Raw genomic sequence first — 21,602 nt, 5'->3', positions numbered from 1 at the left:
GATGGACACAATACCTTTATTTTACTTATTTTTATGTGGTGCTGAGGATCAAACCTAGTGCCTCACACATGCTAGGCAAGCACTCTACCACTGAGCCACAACCCCAGCCCTGTTGTGTCATTATACTTGAGCAGATTTATATCCAGCTTCACCTTGTTAATCTTTAGTAACACTGGATTCTTACTACAAAACATTTTAAAATTCGCTTATTCATGGCTGTAGGATAATATTTTTGTGAGATTTTGAGGTTTTATAATTTTTAATAACTAGATATTCATTGATTATAGATTTTTTTAGTTATATTAGAAATAATCTAATTTTGATAGAGTGTTGACTTCATCTTGTAACTACATAATTCACAAATTTGAGTTCAGATGAAGGTGTATTTTCTTACCTAGGATAGCAATTTTTAATTTACTGTACTCTCTGAAACAAGGATATATTTGGAATACTGTTCATTGAGTCTACAGTTTCATTGATTATAAGATGCATGATTATTTTTTGTATTACTAGAAAAGAAAAGTGTTTTCTTTCTTTTGTTTTTCTCTTGTGTTACTAGAGATTGAACCCATGGCCTCACATATGCTAGGCAAGCTCTCTACCATTGAGCTAAATCTCCACCCTGAAAAGTTTTCTCTTAAACTGCCAGGCCATTGATTGTAAAATGCATACCAATTTCAGAGATCTTAATGTGAAAAACTATAACTTATACTTGATGAACTATGGAAGTATAACCATCTTAAATTCGTATAAGACTATCTAAAGCACTTCTACATATGTCATTTGATTTTTTTATTCTCAAACTTAATTAACCTGTGAGATGGATACAGTTTTCCCTAGTTTTCAGACAAGGAAACCGAATCTTCAGAGTTATATATTCTATTAGCAGCTGGTCTCAAGTCCACCTTTTCCTACTACAAGACCTGTACTATGATCAACACTATCACCTCCCCATTATGCATACACACCTATAAAATAATTTGGTCTGAGCCAAGTGCAGTGGTGCATGTCTGTAATCCTAGTGACTTGGGAGGCTAAAGTAGGGAGATCATTAGTTTTCAAAGCCAGTGTTAGCAATTTAGCAAGACCTTAAGTAACTTGGTGAGACCCTCTCAAAATAAAAATAAAAAGAGTGTTGAGGTTGTGGCTCAGCAGTAGAGCGCTTGCCTAGTTCATGGGAGGCTCTGGGTTCGATCCTTAGCACCATATAGAAATAAACAAATAAAACAGGGGTATTGTGTCCAACTACAACTAAAAAATAAATATATTTAGAAAAAAGGAGGAGCTAGGGATGTGGCTTGGTGACAAAGCACCCTGAGTTCAATCCCCAATACCAAAAAAAAAAAAAAACACAAAAAACTGACCTAGATTTTCCCATTATTTGATATATATATTTCTTATTTAGACTTCATTTTTATGGCTGTTAGTATGTCTTTATAATTTGGGTACTATTAGAATAGTTAATGTACATTTTTATAATAAAAAATGTGGACTCTGCTAATAGATATAATTCTGGATTGCCTTGACCACTAGGAAGCTATATATATATATATTATTACTGGTGTCTTATATGTTTTAAAAATATATATTAAAAATATATTTAAAAATATGTGTATTTGCCTGACTAGATAAAATGTCCAGGAATGGTTATGAGTTGAGATCTACAAAGTGATCCAGCAAAGGTTGAATAAGTGTTGGATATCATTGTGCTGTTCTGGGTGCATCAAGGTCATATCTGTTTGTTTCCCAGGTGGTGGCTAATGCTGTGGCAGCATTATCTGAAATCAGTGAGTCTCACCCAAACAGCAACTTACTTGATCTGAATCCTCAGAACATTAATAAGCTGCTGACAGCTCTAAATGAGTGCACAGAATGGGGCCAGATTTTCATCCTGGACTGCCTGTCTAATTACAACCCTAAAGATGATCGGGAAGCTCAGAGGTCAGTCTGTTTTCCTGGATAATAGCTAAGAGTCTTGCCAGATTCAATAAGTTATAGTTTCTACTGTTAGAATCATAGTCTTTATGATTGAGGAAATTGAGGGACATGTGGGGTAGACATTGTTATCCCCAAAACATTTTCTCACTGAATTCAGGAACATTCTAGGTTGTGGAGTAAACCATGCCAAAAATAACACTTTCTAAGAAATGTATGCTTTTCATTTCTTATTTGAGTAGTACCTTTGCTAAACCTCCCTCGTCATTGTCTCCCATGTCTTAGTTCCTAGCCATTTGGCAAATAAAAGGTTATTGAATGTCTGCAGTGATAACACTTTTCATTCTGATACATAGTAAGTGACTTCATACTATAGTTATTTAACTGAACTATACCTATAATTTAGTACTAGAAAAAGCATGTTAAAGTCAGCAAAATATATGCTGCCTCCCATTACCTATAGAAATCATATCAGTTGAATTTGGAGATTTTGGAAATCACATCTTGATCTTTTTAGCCCTTTATTTCCTTAGTGTTACAGATTTTCCTTTACTGTTAGAAATGACTACTGAATTCATCTACACATCCATATTTTTTATTTATCACCAATTTTTATTGAGCATTTTGTGTGTGTAGGCAGTGTACTAGGCAGATACTTCTGAAGAAACACTGGCTCTTCATTAAAGTTGACATTTTAATTATGTTAAATAAGAACCTTCCTTGCTTGGCTGAAACTGATTTCCAAGCTATTAGAATGTAAACGCTCTTCAGTTCCCCAGGAAATTATTCCCTGTGGACTTAACTAACACCTCCAATAGTTTTCTTCTATCATTGAAAGTACAAAATGTGGAAAGAACTTTACTTAGAATATTATTTTTTGTTGGTTATTGACATTAACACTCATCCATGCATTCACTCAGCAAATATTCAGCCCATGCTGTATGATAGGTACTCTGTAGGCTCCAAGGATACAGCAGGATCTCATGGAGGATTTATTCTGAGGGATGGGTGTAGGAGTGTGTATAATATGCATAATACGATACAATATGTAATATGTCAGATGGTGATAGGTGCTAGCAAGTAAAACAAAGAAAGGAAAAGATTAAGAAATGCTAGGCATTTGGAGGTGAGGGATTGTAGTTTTTAAGAAGAGTAGTCAGAGAAGGCTTACTGAGAAGGTGATATGTGTATGAAAACCAGGAGGAGGTGAGTAATCAGCCAAGTAGGTATAGGAGAGAATAACATAGCCTGCATATCTTGTATCCTTAATATAGATAGTTCTGGACAATATAACTTTCCTTAGCTTACTATCAAAAATAGGTTAGTTTCTGAGAACAGTGCATAGATAATTAAATATCCAATATTTCATGAGGCATGTATGCATAGGTGGCAGGGACTAGGAGAAGGGGAAGAAGTTGGGAGAATATTACAATGATGTTCTGATATTTAAAAAAAAAAATCAGAACTTTTCTTATTATCCTGAGGCATGAGTTGGGTAGTTTTTCTTGCCAGCTCACTCCTCTCCTCTATCTTACATTGAAACCTTAAATCACAAGTGGGTTGTTGTCTCTTACTACGAAATAACTCTCAGAATGCTTAATTTGACTTCTTATAGGTTGAGTAGAAATGGGCTGTGAGGCAGGGAGCCCTAACATAATATGGGGAGACAAAAAGAGGACTATAAAACCAGAAGGTAAATGGCATGAGCTCAAGTGTTTGGGGTATCACTAATTTCCTTCCAGTTTGAACATTCCCTGTTGCTGGTTTCCTGATGTCTTCTGATATCCCTGCTCTGCCTGTAGTTTTCTGGGAATGAAGCTTCTGCAGTGTTGGACCCCCATTTGACTAAGCATGGAGATTTGACTTTTCTAACTGATTCTTTAATTTCTTGATACCTGGACCATGGGATTCTGAGCATTACCTCATAAAATGGATTGAGCAAAGAAATTACAACCTAAGGTATTAATTTTCCTTTTCTGCCCTCAGCATCTGCGAGCGGGTAACTCCCCGGCTGTCCCATGCCAACTCGGCCGTGGTGCTTTCAGCGGTGAAAGTCCTAATGAAGTTTCTAGAGTTGTTACCCAAGGATTCTGACTACTATAATATGCTGCTGAAGAAGTTAGCTCCTCCCCTTGTCACTTTGCTATCTGGGGAGCCAGAAGTGCAATATGTTGCCCTGAGGAACATCAACCTAATTGTCCAAAAAAGGTTGGAAATAGTGAATTGGTGATTAAAGTGTTTGTAATTTTGAAGTAAGTTTAATATCAATATTTGATAGGTCATTGTTAATCTTTTTTTAAATATGTGAAAACAAAAATGTTATATAGCAGAACAACAGGGTTTGATTCCAGCATTGCAAAGAAAAAGTGAGGAAGTTTTTAAGTTTTTTTTTTCTGGGTGATGGAATGGGAAGAGGTACAGATTTAATACAGACTCAGAAGGATATATCAATAAATATGTGCCTTTACCTCCCCTTTTTGTGTTTATGTGTTCCACAGGCCTGAAATCTTAAAGCAGGAAATAAAAGTCTTCTTTGTAAAGTACAATGATCCCATCTATGTTAAACTAGAGAAACTGGACATTATGATTCGTCTGGCATCCCAAGCCAACATTGCTCAGGTCAGACTTTAAGTAGTCTCAAATGTATGATGACTTAGACCTTAAGGTCTGGCCTTCAGAAGAAGTGAGGTTGCTATTTTAGAATCCTTATTTATTACCCACTTCCTCAATATTTGACAGGTTCTGGCAGAACTGAAAGAATATGCCACTGAGGTAGATGTGGACTTTGTTCGAAAAGCTGTGCGGGCCATTGGACGATGTGCCATTAAGGTGGAGGTATGTGTCCAATGGAAGTTGAAATCACAAATTTTGTGTTTCTGAGTGTTTTCATTCCTCTCTTTAAAACATATATTTTAACAATTATTATTATTTTTTTAGTTGTACATGGACACAATACCTTTTATTATTTATTTTTATGTGATATACTGAGGATCAAACCCAGTGCCTCATGTGTGCTAGGCAAGTGCTCTAACCCAGCCCCTCTTTGAAATATATTTTTAAAGTTTATCAAAATAATAAAGCACATAGTTAGTAGATTAAAGGTTTGTTTCTTTTTCTTTTCAGTACTAGGGACTGAAATCAGGGGTGCTTTGCTACTGAATACTCTGCAACTTAGCAAGACTCTTTCTCAAAATAAAAAATAAAAAGTGTTAGGGATGTAGCTCAGTTGTAAAGCCCCTGGGTTTAATCCCCAAATCATCAGTACCCCAGAAAGAAATAAACAAAAAAAAACTCAACATGAATTTTTTTTATTAATTTTATTATTTTTATATTTTGATAGTAGGGATTGAACTCAGGCGTGCTTAACCACTGAGCCACATCCCCAGCCCTTTTTATATTTAATTTAGAGATAGGGTCTCACTAAATTGTTTAGAGCCTTGCTAAGTTGCTGAGGCTAGCCTCCCAAGATGCTAGGATTACAAGTGTGTGCCACCACAGGAAATAACAGTCGTCTTTTATTTTTTTTATTTTGAGAAAGGGTCTCCCTGAGTTACCAACTTTGTGCTCGAACTTGCTGTATTCCTCCCTCAGCTTCCTGAGTTGCTGGGATTACAGGTGTGCTGCCGTCTACCTAGCATTTTTATTACATTTTTGCTTGGGGTAAATTATTATAGGACTTTTAGAAGATTTTATTAAGGAAATATTCTGTTTCTCTTATCTCCTTGATGTCCCTCCCCGCTCAAGGGTGAGAGGTACTATTTTATTTTAATGCAGCAGATATCATCCAACTAGAATGAAGGCTCTTTTTTTTTGTTGTTGTTATTGAGGATTAAACCCCAGGGGCACTTTACCACAGAGGTATATCCCTAGTCCATTTTTTTTTGAACCGAGGTCTAAGTTGCCTAGGCTGGCAACTTGTAATCTTTCTGCCTCAGCCTCCCAGCCTGCTGGGATTATAGTTGTGTACTACCATGTCTAGCAGGATTAGGTTCTTTTAAAAAATATTGTTATGCTGGGTGCCGTGGCACATGACTGTAATCCCAGCTACTTTGGAGGCTGGGGCAAGAGGATCATAAGTTCGAAGTCAGCCTGGGCAAATTTAGGGAGATTCCATCTCAAAAATATAAAGGTCTGAGGATGTGACTAAATGGAAGAGCACTCCTGGGTTCAAGTCCCAGTATCTCAAATACAAGCAAAAAATATGTCACAATAAAATTGACATTCCCCAAAACTAAAAATAATTCTTAATCTTATTGAATGACCAGCTCATATTTAATTTCCCCTAATTAGCATCAGACTATCTTTTATATTTGGCTTGTTCAAATCAAAATCTAAGCAAGGTCCACACCTTACATTGGGTTAATATGTCTTTTAAGTCTTTTATTTACTTATTTTGGTGTCCCTTATGAGGAATTATTACTTATTGAAGGCTCACAGAATTTCCCAGAGGCTGAATTTGGTTTGTTATATATTAGTGATTTTATTGATCTCATTTCTCTAGCCCCTTAAAATATTTAAATCTAGAGGCTTGGCAAAATTCATGTTGAGTTTTTTTGTTTGTTTCTTTTTGGGATACCAGGGATTTGGGGATTGAACCCAGGGGCTTTACCACTGAGCTACATCCCCAACCCTTTATATTTTTTATTTTGAGAAAGGTCTTGCTAAGTTGCTTAGGGCCTCACTGAGTTGCTGAGGATGGCCTCAAACTTGTGGTACTTCTGTTTTAGCCTCCTGATTTCCTGGGATTACAGGTGTGTGCCTAGACATGTTAAGGGTTTTTGACAAGAACACTTCTTAGGCAATGCTGTATACTTCTTTTGGTGTCTCATTAGGAATCACATTGTGGGTGATCCATAAAACGTTTGTAACGTTTGATAGATTGGTCTTTAATTTTTAGGATATGTGTTGAAATTGTTTTCTTTCTTCCTTCCTTCCTTCCTTCCTTCCTTCCTTTCTTTCTTTCTTTCTTTCTTTCTTTCTTTCTTTCTTTCTTTCTTTCTTTCTTAATGGTGCTGGGGATTGAACCCAGGGCCTTGTGCATGCAAGGCAAGCATTCTACCAATTGAGCTATATCCCCAGCCCTGACACTGTTTTCTTTAAACCTATCACTTAGCCAGGCACATAGTAGTGCATGCCTGTAATCCCAGCAGCTCAGGAGGCTGAGACAGGAGGATTACGAGTTCAAACCTGGCCTCAGCAATTTAGCGAGACTCTAAGCAACTCAGTGAGACCCTGTCTCTAATAAAATATTAAAAGGGCTGGGGATATGGCTCAGTGGAAAAGCACCTCTGGGTTTAATCCCTGGCACCAATTTAAAAATAAATAAATAAATAAAATTTGGTGTGTATCTAGAACTTCTGATGTAGATAAACGTTTTATAGTTCAGTCTCTACAGTAGTTTGCTGAAATTAAGTGCCTGATCATTAAATCAATGCATCTGTATGTTTCAAATCTTGTTATGTTGATGTAGTATTATTAGATAGATCATCTGACTTCTCATTTTTTATGTTCCTTTTTCTAGCAATCTGCTGAGCGATGCGTAAGCACATTGCTTGATCTAATCCAGACCAAAGTAAACTATGTGGTTCAAGAGGCGATTGTTGTCATCAGGGACATCTTCCGCAAATATCCCAACAAGTATGTCCAAATTCTTCTAACCTTCTTCCTTAAATCATTTAGGAAATGTTTAAGGCACTGGGAAGTTGGCTAGCCCGAAAAACCTGGTGTACCCCAAAGTGTCCTGGGTGTGGAGTGTTGCCCCTCCCCCAGCAACACAGGAAAATTCTCTTTTTAATGTAACTTACCACACTAGGATACTTTATTAAAAATTGTAAATATAAAAAAAATGGTTAGTACAGGGACTGAAACCTGAGTTTCACTCTGCTTTACTATGTTTAGAAGAAATGATGCCCTACCTTAACACACAGTGTCTTTGGCATAGATTAAAGTTAGCATATCAGAATCACTAAGTAGGACAACTGTATGTTGTTTGGGCATGCCCTTAGTTTAATCCCGTTACCCAGCCATAATTATGATTGTGTACTTTTTCCTCAGAAATGTCTCAGTTTGAGTGATAAAAACTTATGGTCACCCTACCATAAAAGCGAGGAAGGTAATAGCTATACTCTTCATCTTACATGGTACCTATTACTTCATGGGAAATTATAGAGCATATAATAGTAAATTACCAGTTTCAGACCTTTTCTGAAATGTCATAGCTACTCTCATACAGATAAGCAAAATCTGTTTTTGCTTCACAAATTGCAGATTGAGGGGTTTTGGTTTATGGACAAAAATTCCCTTTTGGGATTAATTCTAAAAGATAGCAACTAAAAAATATGAATGAAATAAGAGCAGCTCTTCTGAGCATCCTAAATCTCATTTTGCCTTACAACCATAGGCATACCTGAACATAAGCTTCTGCCTAGTGATATGCTTAAGAATTAGTGGAAATAGTTTGCCATGGGAATGGCTTTTAAGCAGTGTGTGTGTGTGTGTGTGTGTGTGTGTGTGTGTATTATAATTTTCTTAGCTTTAGAAATTTTTGGAAAGAACATCATAGATTTTTGCCATTCTCCCAGAAAAAAAGGAGGGTCAGATTTTTAAACTTTTTAGAGTAAGAGTGGGGGTTGTATATCTTAATGATTGATAGAGAAGTGTGTCTGATTTGTCTTAATAAGTGATTATGATAGTATTTTACTTCTAAAAAAATAGTCGAGAGCATCGTTTGATCGGTAGAAGTAGGGCTGACAAGTGTATTATTCAGTTGTCCAATGTAATTTATTATATGGTGTTATCTTGATGTTTAAAATTATATTAGTGAAGGAGATGGATTCAGCATGATAAATATAGGTGCCTTAGACCTCTAAAACAAAATATAAGTATTTGAATTACTTGTTTCTTTGGAAAACCAAGTCATTAGTGTGTGTGTGTGTGTGTGTGTGTGTGTGTGTTTTGGAGAGAAAAACAAAATAAAGTGGGGTTTTTATTTCTTCCTACCATGAAGGCAATAATAGTATAGAGGAAAATTTTCTGGTCTAGTAGTAAAAAAGATTGTTAGAAACACAAGATAGTACTATTGTCTTACACCACATGTTAATTTTTCTTTCTGAAAAGAATATCTGATGAGTTTTTATTAAGGTCTAGTTATTAAAACAATAGGAGCCAGGCGCGGTGGCGCACGCCTGTAATCCCAGCGGCTCGGGAGGCTGAGACAGGAGGATCAAGAGTTCAAAGCCAGCCTCAGCAATGGCGAGGCGCTAAGCAACTCAGTGAGATCCTGTCTCTAAATAAATACAAAATAGGACTGGGGATGTGGCTCAGTGATTGTGTCCCCCTAAGTTCAATCCCCATTATCCCCCCACTCCCTGCAACAAAGAAAAGCATAATAGGAAATTTAAGGCATTTATGATCATTTGACTTAAAGTTCTTATGTTCTTTCAAATAAAAATTTTTATAATTCAGTGGCTTGGTTTAGGGTCCTTCTTCCATGGTTTTGCCTTTATCCTTCACTATTAAATGCAGTTCTGAGTTTTGTCCTTGGTAACCATAGTCCATTTTGTTGTATTAGGTATGAAAGTATCATTGCCACTCTCTGTGAAAACTTAGACTCACTGGATGAGCCAGATGCTCGAGCAGCTATGATATGGATTGTGGGAGAGTATGCTGAAAGAATTGACAATGCAGATGAGTTACTAGAGAGCTTTCTGGAGGGTTTTCATGATGAAAGTACCCAAGTAAGTCCTCAGCTGTCCTGTGTCCTAGATCTCTTTGGAAAGATCAGAGAAAGTAAAAGATAAGCAGTTTCTCTCTCTCTCTCTCTCTCTCCCCCCCCCCTTCTCTCCCTCCCTCTCTGTGTAATATAGTATGTTCATTTTTATCCGCAAAGGGATGATCCTTTTCCAGTTGTACTGATTTCTAGTGTAATAAACTTACATAACTCAGACCCATGGTTTTCAAACTAAGCAATAGAAACACCTGGAGTGCTTTTTTAAATACAGGTTGCTGGGCCTCACCCCCAGAGTCTGACTCAGTAGGTCTGAGATGTGCTTTACCGTTTGCATTTCGTACAAGATTCAGATTGTTAGTGCTGCTGGTATTGCTAGTCCAGAACTGTACTTGACAGTAATCAGCTTTTTATTTTCTTTCACATAAGGGTGAGTACACATTCCTGTTAGTAGTGGCCTTGGTTCATTACAGCAGAGATTTTCATGTGGGACTTTGGTAAAGTTTGAAAAGATTCTTTTATGGATTAGTCTCCTTCCCATCTTTTGTCTCTCTTCCCTACAAAAAATTAAGGCTTAGGCCTAGAGAAGTAGACAGATTAGTAAGTTCTTTCTCCCTGGCGTTTGTACTCATAGTAAATAGAAGTTCATGTGTATAATCCATTATAGTAATGTTATTTATTTTATTATAGCTTTATCATTGAGTTACATTTCTTTATTTTGAGACAGGATTTTACTAAATTCTTGCCTTGCTAAGTTGCTGAGGCTGGCTTCGAACTTTAGATCCTCCTGCCCCAGCCTCCCCAGACACTGGGATTATAGGCATCTGGCCCATTGTAGTAACAGGCTTAATGCAGGGAACACATACAAGCCAGTAGCTTTGTGGTTCAACAGTCCACTTTTTTGTGTGTGTGTGGTGTCAGAGATTGAATCCAAGACCTCATGCATGTTAGGTAAGCACTCTACTACTGAGCTACCCTAGCCCACCAGTCCACTTCTAATTGACTGAGATCTGATAGAATTGCACAGTCTTGACTCTTGCCTTATCTGACAAATAGTTTCATCATCCCTTCAAACTTTTAGCTTTAGGTAGAAAGAAATGAGGTAAGACTTGGTCAGGAACCAGTTTTATGCTGCTAGCCTGTTAGCATGTACTTTAAAAAATATAGGAGATAACCTGGCCCAGAAATAAGCCATTTTTTTATGCCAAAAATGCAATTTTAGGATAGGATCCTAGTGAGTTTTCAATTAAATACCCTTGTATTTCAGAAGAATAACTTTGATTGCTGTTATTGATACTGATTGAGTTTTAACTTTCGTCTCTTAACCAAAAATCAAACAGACTCCATAAGTAATTCATAGAGATGATGCCAGGAATCATATAGTGCCATTCACTTTATCTAATTTTATTTGTTTAGGTGCAGCTCACTCTGCTTACTGCCATAGTGAAGCTTTTTCTCAAGAAGCCATCAGAAACACAGGAGTTAGTCCAACAGGTCTTGAGTTTGGCAACACAGGTAAGAAATCTGAAAAATGGGAGGGGTTGTTTTGTCTTATTTTAAAGTGTAGGAAATTATGAAACTCTTCCCAAGAAGGTTATTTTAGGGAAGTTTTCAAAAAGTATGGTATTTATTTACATTTTACTAAATTAGTATTATTAAAACAGTTTCTCTTAATATGTTCCACGCTGGTTGGTATAGCTTTTAAATAAGTTGACTGGCTGTAGTTTTCATGATAATTTATGAAAATTGAACTTAATTCTGTAGGTTAATGGTGAATATATTTATGTGGAAACAATATCAAGTCTTGATGGTACCCTCTCCTTTGTGACTTTGGTTTTCAAATAAAATACTGTGCAGATGGGCTGGCTGGGGATGTGGCTCAAGCGGTAGCACGCTTGCCTGGCATGTGCGGGGCGCTTTATAAAAATAAAGATGTTGTGTCCACCGAAAACTAAAAAATAAATATTAAAAAATTCTCTCTCTCTCTCTCTCTCTCAAAAAAAAAAAAAAAATACTGTGCAGACAAGGCATATACCTCAGTAAAGTCTCACATATGGATTGCCTTTCTCTTGGAAATAATTTTAAAGTGCTTCTGCTGCTTCCTTGAATTTTTAGATATTTTTGGCCCTCTTTGGAATTACATGACATTTTTGTTGAAGAAAAGAAGTTCAGATGGATTATAATTTCAGAAATGTGGCCACTGATCTTAAAGACCCGGTGACCATTTTGGATCAATGGAAATCAAAATAATTACTTTTTCTAGTGTAACTAGTATAATGATTTTCAGTCCATAATGATTTAGTGATTTTCTTAATTGAATTTGAGAACAGATTGGCTGTCAGAATTAAGATGTGTGCACATGGAATCAATTCAGATTTTTAATTTACCATTTTTCTCCTTCTCTTTACAAATGGTATATATTATTAAAACTTAAAGTCCTGTATACGGCTTTGTTTAGTTCTCAGCTGTCATTTTTTCCTGTTGCTAATTTTATACATTTTAAAAATTTATTTGTAAGAGCACTTTGAAGTCTTATCTGAATCAAACTGAACATTGTAGACTTCTGTGTCTAGATCCTTGATTAATAACTCTGAGGTTATTTGTATTTCTTAAGATGAATTCAAAACAATTTCTTTTTCTATCTTTTTTTGTGCACTCTGTTTTATGTTTAATTTTAAACCTTCAAGTCCTTATGTAGAATGACAGAATTGGAGCAATTCACATTCTGTCAAAACAATTTCCAAAAGGAATTTTGACCTTGCTCTCCCTCTCTGCTCACCTGTAAATAATCAAGAAAGTGTCTTGGTTGTTGCCTCTGTTTTTATAAATTCTCAACTCACTCTCCATCTTCATTGTCTGTTAAAGCCTATGTGTTTGTATTTAGCAGGCAGCCTGGAAGAGCTGTGTTTTGGTTTCTTGTCAGTTCAAACTCAATGTCATTATGTATCGGTATTTATAAAAATTTGAGTGAGAAGGATTCAAGATCCTTCTGTTCTTACAGATAGTGTGAAATTCATCTGTGAACCAAGCCGGATTAACAGAAAGCTGGGTATCTGAACTTGTTATATTTTAACACTAACAGCATTGCTTTTATTGAATCACAGTGGCACTATCAACCAGTAATGATTATCACGAGAAACTATCCTATTAGAGTTGTTGTTTATTTTATTATATTTTCTTCCTTATGATACCCCATCAAATTTTTAACAAGTTTAGGATTTTCTGGTGCATTGATATGTAATTGACTACTCCTCAAAATGCCTTACCTGAGTGATCACGTTTTGTTTTTTTTTTTTTCTTTTTTCGTCACATTGGTTATTCAGTACCTTAGAGAACATGGAAAGTATTCAGGTTATTGTAGTGTGCATTTTTCTGCCTCTAGTTTTAACTTGTAGTCTTTAGCCTTAGATTCATTTTTGTAAGGTTTGTTAAAATGCTTTCCTGGGACAGGGCAGGGTGTAAACAAACTATTCCTGATTTTAGACTTATTAGGGATTAGTATAAAATCTTAGTAACAGCCACTTGTATAGTGCTTACAATGTTTCAGGCATTCTTTTAAAGCACTTTACATATTAACTTACTTAATACTAATAACAGCTAGTGCTGTTATTGTTCCTGTTTTGTAGATGTCAAAACTGAAACACTGAGAGACCTAAGCCCAGTTGGTATGTCGCGAGGGTCCATGTCCTTATCTACTATGCTATCCTGCGCCTCTAGTCTGAAGATTAAGAATTATTTTGAGAATACATAATTTCTGCCTGAAGTACTATTGCATATAAGTCAGTATGTATAAGTGCATTTTATTAGTTTTAAGGTATTTGTGTATGATCATTTTATGTTTGATTATACATAAAAGCACTTTCTCTAGGCTTGCCTTTTCTTTCCAGTTAATTAATGATATCTGAGGAATTGTCATAAAAGTAATTAAGTATATTTATGAAAGCCTTTTCCACTGAAAGTTTTTTCTTTTTCTCAAGTTTATAAAATAATAACCTAATATTTATAGCTGGTGAGTATTAACTTAAGCATAGTATAGTCCACTGAATTGTGTTAATTTGAATTGGGTGGTAAGATTCTATTTCTGCCACTTTACTCTTTCAGGATATGATTGAGTAAATTCACTCTTTTCATATAATGTTCAAATTTTCTTTCCAAATAGAGGTCTAAGTGAGGAAGTTTCAGGTTATTATTTATAAATACTTCCTTAGGAGCAAATTATTCCTAAAAAAATTAAAATATACTAAAATTATTTAAATTGCATCTGATTTATCATTCTTTCCTATTCTTTAACCCTGGCATTTCAAATACTAGAGAAATTTTGATATGATTATATATACTTTTTTCCTTTACATATGATAAACATTTCTGTTAGAATAATGCAACCTATGAATGTGATAGATTTTTTTGAGATAAAATTTGCCATTTTAATGCTTTATTAATTTTCTGTATCACAATATTCTTTGTTTTTTTGTCTTTAACACTCATTCTGAGTACAAATTATACCATATACAACTGAGAAAAATAATTTGAAACTGTGTAGTCAAAACCACCAGGGATCTTTTTGAGATTCCGTATAGCACCATGAAAGTTGGTCAAGAACAAGTGCCTTACACAAGGCAGCAAACAGGAACCAAGAATAAAGTGATTTATCATTTTCTAAGATAGATTGTTGTGATACTGTTTGCTATGTTCAGTATAAGAAATACTGGGAAAACACTAATCACAAAGACTCAAGAACCAAAGTTGCATTTCCTGGCCTAAAGAGTCATGTGTTTGAATGAAACCTTGTTTATCTTCAGGATGAAATTGCATTTAGAAAATTTCAGCTAATTACTAAAGATGTTCAGGGTAAAAGTGCCTGACTTTCATGGCATGGATCATACTGTGACTTTAATATCTTTACATTTTCAAAAAATGGCATAAAAGAATTGAAGTTCATGTTGATGTGAAGACTACTGATAGTTATTTGCTTTGTTCTGTGTGTGTTTTTTTCTTCATTTTTAAAAATTTTAATTTGTTCTGTATGACAGCAGAATGCATTATGATTCATATTACACATATAGAACATAATTTTTCATATCTCTGCTTGTACCCAAAGTAGAGTCACATCATTCGTGTCTTTATGCACGTACTTAGGGTAATGATGTCCATCTCATTCCACCATGTTTTCTATCCCCGTGCCCCCTCTCTTCCTTTCCCTCTCCTTTTCCCCTTTGCCCTATCTAGAGTTCATCTAATCCTCCCATGCCCCCTCCAACCACAGTATAAATCAGCATCTTTAAATCAGAGAAAGCATTTGGTTTTTGGGGACTGGCTAATTTCACTTAGCATTATATTCTCCAACTCCATCCATTTACCTGCAAATGCCATGATTTTATTCTCTTTTAATGCTGAATAATATTCTATTGTGTATATATGTATATACCACATTTTCTTTATCCATTCATCTACTGAAGGGCATCTAGGTTGGCTCCACAGTTTAGCTATTGTGAATTGTGTTGCTATAAACATCGATGTGGCTAAGTCCCCATAGTATGCTGTTTTTATGTTCTTTGGGTATAGACCGAAGAGTGGAATAGCTGGGTCAAATAGTGGTTCCAGGGCTGGGGATGTGGCTCAAGCGGTAGCGCGCTTGCCTGGCATGCGTGTGGCCCTGGTTCCATCCTCAGCACCACATACAAACAAAGATGTTGTGTCCGCCAAAAACTAAAAAATAAATATTAAAATTCTCTCTCTCTCTTAAAAAAAAAAAAATGGTGGTTCCATTCCCAGTTTTCCAAGGATTCTCCATACTGCTTTCCATATTGGCTGCACCAGTTTGCAATCCCACCAGCAATACATGAGTGTGCCTTTTTCCCCACATCCTCACCAACACTTATTTGTTTGTATTCTTAATAACTGCCATTCTGGCTGGAGTGAGATGAAATCTTAGAGTAGTTTTGATTTGTATTTCTCTAATTACTAGAGATGTTGAACATTTTTTCATATATTTGTTGATCGAATGTATATTCTGAGAAGTGTCTGTTCAGTTCCTTGGCCCATTTATTGATTACTAAGTACTAATTACTAAGGGTGTTCAGGGTAAAAAGTGCCTTACTTTCATGGCATGGATCATACTGTGACAATGTCTTTCATTTTCAAAACATGGCATAAAAGAATTTAAGTTCATGTTGATGTGAAGACTACTGATAGTTGTTTGCTTTGTTCTGTGTTTTATTTAAAAAAAAAAAAAAAAACTATAGCAATCAAATATGGAAGACAGACACTCTGCACCACTTTTCTACCAAACCAAGAAGGTGATGATGGAAGTCATGACCCAAGAGCTGTAGACAAGTTAAAAAAAAAAAAAGTAATGAATAAATTAATTCTAGACAACATTGGAAAAAAAAACAAATAAAAAAAAGCCTGCCGATCTGTTTAGCCTCATCATGGTTTGAAAAAGTAAAAATGCTGAAATCTGTTTGTACTAGGAAAACTCAAGGAACTTCATGGAAAGACTGCTGGGGCTGAGAAAAGTGCTAAAGTCAAATGAGATGATGCATATGAGCCTACAACCCAAAAATCTTTTCAAATTCAGATTTTAATAGTAACCAAAAATCCTCTATGTGATGGAGGAGGGGGAAAACACCCATCAGAGTGGTTGTTCATATTGACAAGTGTCCTTAAGTAGCTAAATCATGAATCAATTTATCTGCTCACTTAGAACTCATGTGGAATCCCTCATATTGACCTTTTTTAAAGAAATTTATATGTGTGAGTTTTAAATGCAGAAATGAAATGGATTTATTGTTGTTTTTAATAATATGCCATTTGAACAATTTCATATTGCTGCTATATGGACATACCCTAAGAGGTAGATACCTGGATATTTATTGCTACTTTGTAGTGATCATAACAGTGCATATAAAGTAAGAAAGCAGAGGAGAAAGGGACAACAATTTAAATGTCTATCAATAGGGAATTAGTCAAAATGATGCATAGATATATATACAGTAGGAAACTGCACTTCTATGTGTCAATACAGAAAGCAACTTATAGAACCTTATAAAATATGAAATGGTTATTATAAAATAAATGGGTGTGGGTGAGCTGTCTGGAAAAAATATATAGCATTATTACTAATTAAGGCTATCTGGGGAATAGGAAATTGAGGGAGAGGTTCGGATAATTAGGGGAGGTTTCTTTTTTATATTATACAATTCTAAATTGTAGTATGGAGTTGGTAAATTTTTTAGCCATGAACATAAATATAAAATTATTTTAAAACCGCTATAACAATGAAAAACCATTAAATTCAAGTGCCATCCCTTTTGAAAACCCTTAGTACTACATGCTGTCTTTAATGTTGTTTTGATTATTTTGATAGTAGTACCTTTCACACTATATTAATAGTTAGTTTTTCTGTGAGTTCCTTGAAGTCAGGTACTATGTGTGGTATTTCATTTCTATTAGCCAATGTCTGCAAAGGAGAAGTTTATACATATTTAAGTGAAGAAAGAATGTTTGGGTGAAATATATGTAAGTTGTGTGTTATGAATAGTCCTGCTAGTATTTATAGTGGTTTTTAAGAAGTTATTGTCTCAAGGCCATCTCACAGTTCAGTTTTACCAGATTAAACTTTGTTTTCTTCTTCCCAGTTTCCCTTCAGTTTCAAACTTTAGGATTAACCCATTTCAAATTATATTTAAATTTCTTGAAACATTAGAAATTATAGGATTATGACTGTGTAAAAATTATACTGAGTCTCAGTGGAACACCTCCTTAATAGCTAGTTTGCATAAATCACTACAGCATTGCCTTGATAATCCAGAAGTTTGGGTTTCTATATGAACAGTTCCATCTAAACCTTTTTGTACTTGCCTTTTAATTAGGATTCTGATAATCCTGACCTTCGAGATCGGGGCTATATTTATTGGCGCCTTCTCTCAACTGATCCTGTGACAGCCAAAGAAGTAGTCTTGTCTGAGAAGCCACTGATCTCTGAGGAAACGGACCTTATTGAGCCAACTCTGCTGGATGAACTAATCTGCCACATTGGTTCTTTGGCCTCTGTGTACCATAAGCCTCCCAATGCTTTTGTGGAAGGGAGTCATGGGATCCATCGCAAGCACTTGCCAATTCATCATGGAAGGTAAGTAGGTGAACCAAATATGAGTGAGAAGTATCTATTGAGACAGACTGCTCTTCCTCTTGCTTTTATAGCCTAGATAAGAACTTGCTATGCATTTTTCAAACCTGCTACTATACTGCCCTAGGAAGTCCCTCTGTATTCCAATCTAGGTGTATAATAATATTTAGAAGATTATGGTGGAGAAGTCCTTCTAAATTGATGAAGTCTGAAAGTTGCCTGAGTCTTCAGTAAGATGAGGCTAGAAATATTCCCAGAGTTGAAAACTTAGCAAAAAGCCTCTTCATACATTAGCTATCTCTATCTCTTACTATAGCTTTGGTTGAGGCTGATCGATAAAGTTGTAGATACTGCTTCTCTTACACTATAAACCTACTAATAAAATAGTATTTACAGAATTATCTTATATAAACAGCCCAAATTTTATTTTATTTTTTTTAAGTTATAGATGGGCACAATACCTTTATTTTATCTATTTATGCAGTGCTGAGGATTGAACCCAGTGCCTCACGCATGGCGAGACGAGCGCTCTACCACTGAGCCACAACACCAGCCCCCAGCCCAAATTTTATATAGTTTTAATTGGACATAGTTTTTTTAGTTAGTTGTGCCCCTTTTTTGCCAAATTAAGTTGATCATTAGTAAGGAAATTATTATGAATAGGCTTTCAGGTAACATGGAGCTCCTGTTTTGTAGCTACCTTAAAATTTTAATTAAGGAGGGGAAATACTTTTTAGTCCTTATAATGAGATTTTAGAAACTTTAGAATCTAATTTCTTTATCAATCATAATAAATCTTAAAACTAAGTAGAATTTGCTCCCAGAAGGACTGAGGATATAGTTCAGTGGTAGAGTGCTTGCCTATGTGTAAAGCTCCAGGTTCAATTTACACACACAAAAAAGATAATTTTGCTCCCAGAGTAGTTAGAATAACTGGGTTTCCATTAATGAACGTGTTATACCATTGTTTAATGTGTGTTTCTATTTAAGTAGTTCATGAGTCACCAAAAGCATAGAATTTATTTCTTTACAAATTAGTGTAAGTCAGCATTTTTACCTCTGTCTTACCAGACTGTTGGCACAGAGAAAAAGAAAAAGAAAGTGGCAACACTCAAGAAAGTGATAATTTAAAAAAAATATAACTTTAGTCTTTGCTGTTAGTTGAACTGAGTCTTTGGTTTTAGGGTAGTGCTATGATTTTAACCCAAAGGAGATGTGTGGATTCATGAAGATTAGTCCTTAGAACAGATTAGGGTATTTCTTCTTGTAGGCAAGCATGTGCAATATTCTCTAAATATGACTGTGTTTTTAGTATCTCTAGTATTCTATCCTAGTATTTCTCCTGGCCTGTGCTTCAAGTTTTTATATAGATGTGGATTTTCTATTTTAACTTGCCTATGTAACTGTATTTATATGCCATTTAATCTAGCCTTCTCCTCATAACTTTTGACCCATAAATAGGAGGAGGAAATGAAGCAGATCAACAAACAGAAACAACTCTTTCTGAACACAAGGAAAGAATTATTTTGTAAACTATCTAAAAGAAACACAAATTCATACATAATATCATTATCTGATTAATAACCATTCCTGCTTTTTGTTTTTAAAGGATATACAAATATAGGAAAAATACCTTTTCATACAAATGAGGATGATGCTTTGCTGCAAGTGACACATTACTTAGCTCTCTTCTGCAGTATAATGTTAATATGTATACACTTTGATATGAAATAAAGCTGCACTTAAAAGCTTTTCTACCTCTTATAAAAGGTTTAAAAATGCTTATTTCACTGTATCTTTTAAAGTCACTTGGGAGAAGGAGATGTGTTCTCTTAATATGCTCACATATTATACCGGCTGCTCTATGGAGGTGAGGTGGTAAATAACTTGTCTAACTTAGAAAAATCCTCACTTTTTAAAAATATTGCTCTGGTGCAATTTATGCAGTTATTTCCCATAAGTTCACAATGGGAAACACTATTAATTTTCTTGTATTTTCCTTTTAATAAGAATGTATACTAATGATTTATCATGTTCTTTAATATTTATTATGAATCTACAGGATCATTTACCTCTGTCCTCTAACTCACTTTTTCTTGTCATATTACTCCTACTTCCATTACAGTGAAAAAAATGTGCATAACTACCAATTCTACCATCTTCTTTGAATTACAAATAAATCATATATTTTGTTACTTTCCTAGTGGCACAGATCATAGATGACGTAATTTCATGTGTAGAGAATAATCTATGAAGATTTCATATATTTCTTGCCAGGTGTATATGAAAGTACTTCCCCCTTTGACTGCTTTCTTTTATTTGGCCCTTTCTCACTGTGGCTTCCTTGATACTTATTTCCTTCTAATTATCTTTCTTAGATCATTTTTCTCTTTAATCTTCAGTTTATTTCATTCTCTTCTGTGACCATTAATTTTGATTGTATCAAAAGGCTCAGTCTGAACACTCTTTTTTTCCATGTCTATCTTTGTATTCCCTTAGGGAAATTACCTACCAACCATATCTACTACTGATACAAGACTGTACCACTTACATAATATTTTTATTTGATCCTTGCTCTAAAATAAAGCCCTGTGTTTGGATGATATTGTTATAATTTTATCCATGAGGAAACTTTGTCTCAAGTTGTCACCTGTCCAAAATTGTGTAACTTGCAATTGTAGAGTCAATACTTGATCTTAGTCTTCTGATTCTTGATCCCTTGCTCTTATTACCACACACCTTCCTCTGGTGATTTCACCTAAGATATGTACATGAATTTTTCCCAAATTTTTTGTCTCTCACTGCCAGTCCCTTGTCATTAGCTGCCTGTTGGACTTCTCTACTCATTTTGCTTACTTGAAACAACTAAAGGAATTAAGAACTGAGGGTCTTGGGCCTATCCATTTAGCTTAGTAGTAGAGTACATGTTTAGCATGCACAAGGCCCTAATTTCAATTCCCAACACCAAACACAGGCAAAACAAAATTTAATTCCTTAGCATCTTATTATTTTTATCATCCTTCCAGATTCCCCAGTAATATCAGGAGCTTCACTGGTCTTTTTCTTCTTAGTTTTTGTTTGTTTATTCTCTGCACTTTGATTTTTCATTCTCCTTTGGCTTCTATGTTCAAGTGTGTCAAAACTTAACCTAGGCTTTTTTATATTTTTTTAAAGAAAAAAATTTAATTCAATTTTTTAATTGAATTTTTATTTCTTTTTTCTGGTGCTGAGGATGACAAACCTAGGACCTCTACCACTGAGCTACATCTGTAGCCCTCTAATTGAATTTTAAAATGTTTTATAGTTGTAAATCTGATATTCCCTTGCTGCCTTGTTATGTCCTATATGAAACTGATTTTTCTCTTTTCTCTGTGTATATGTAACTGCAGCACTGACGCAGGTGACAGCCCTGTTGGCACCACCACTGCGACTAACCTGGAACAGCCTCAGGTTATCCCTTCTCAAGGAGACCTTCTAGGGGATCTTTTAAATCTTGACCTTGGACCCCCAGTCAATGTGCCACAGGTGTCCTCCATGCAGATGGGAGCAGTCGATCTCTTGGGAGGAGGACTTGATAGTCTGGTAAGTATCTCTCTTCTCCCATTCTTTGGTTATTTTTAGTTCTTATTATGTTAGAGCTTTTTATTTTTACTTAGCTTTTTAGAACTAGACCTTTCCATAATGAGCAGTAATGTCCTTTGATAAAGGACAGGATTATTTGTCTTTAGGTTAATTACAATACTGTTCATCATTGGTACTAGGCATGTCTGCAAGTTTACAGGATTATTCTATTATCTTGCCCCTAAATAGAAT

At 35.2% G+C, this 21,602-nt stretch overlaps 1 protein-coding gene across 4 annotated transcripts in view; it reads left to right on the top strand.

Annotated features, from left to right (window-relative positions):
- The window catches only part of Ap2b1 (adaptor related protein complex 2 subunit beta 1), a 114,320-nt gene that overhangs the window by 43,226 nt on the left and 49,492 nt on the right, over window positions 1-21,602 (top strand). For all 4 annotated transcript variants that reach the window (XM_046457537.2, XM_046457539.2, XM_046457536.2 and 1 more), the window contains exons 6-14: window positions 1,751-1,941; window positions 3,922-4,143; window positions 4,434-4,554; window positions 4,675-4,770; window positions 7,457-7,572; window positions 9,506-9,671; window positions 11,078-11,176; window positions 17,533-17,792; window positions 21,179-21,371. In XM_046457537.2, the coding sequence (XP_046313493.1) occupies window positions 1,751-1,941; window positions 3,922-4,143; window positions 4,434-4,554; window positions 4,675-4,770; window positions 7,457-7,572; window positions 9,506-9,671; window positions 11,078-11,176; window positions 17,533-17,792; window positions 21,179-21,371 (1,464 nt within the window). The remainder of the gene's footprint in view (window positions 1-1,750; window positions 1,942-3,921; window positions 4,144-4,433; window positions 4,555-4,674; window positions 4,771-7,456; window positions 7,573-9,505; window positions 9,672-11,077; window positions 11,177-17,532; window positions 17,793-21,178; window positions 21,372-21,602) is intronic.

The sequence above is a fragment of the Marmota monax genome, unplaced genomic scaffold (assembly GCF_021218885.2).
Source record: "Marmota monax isolate L192 unplaced genomic scaffold, Marmota_monax_Labrador192_F-V1.1 WCK01_AAM20220418_F8-fsc00417, whole genome shotgun sequence".
Classification (NCBI taxonomy): Eukaryota; Metazoa; Chordata; class Mammalia; order Rodentia; family Sciuridae; genus Marmota; species Marmota monax.
The sequence above is the reverse complement of the archived record's forward strand: the minus strand, read 5'-3'. Positions and strand labels throughout refer to the sequence as shown.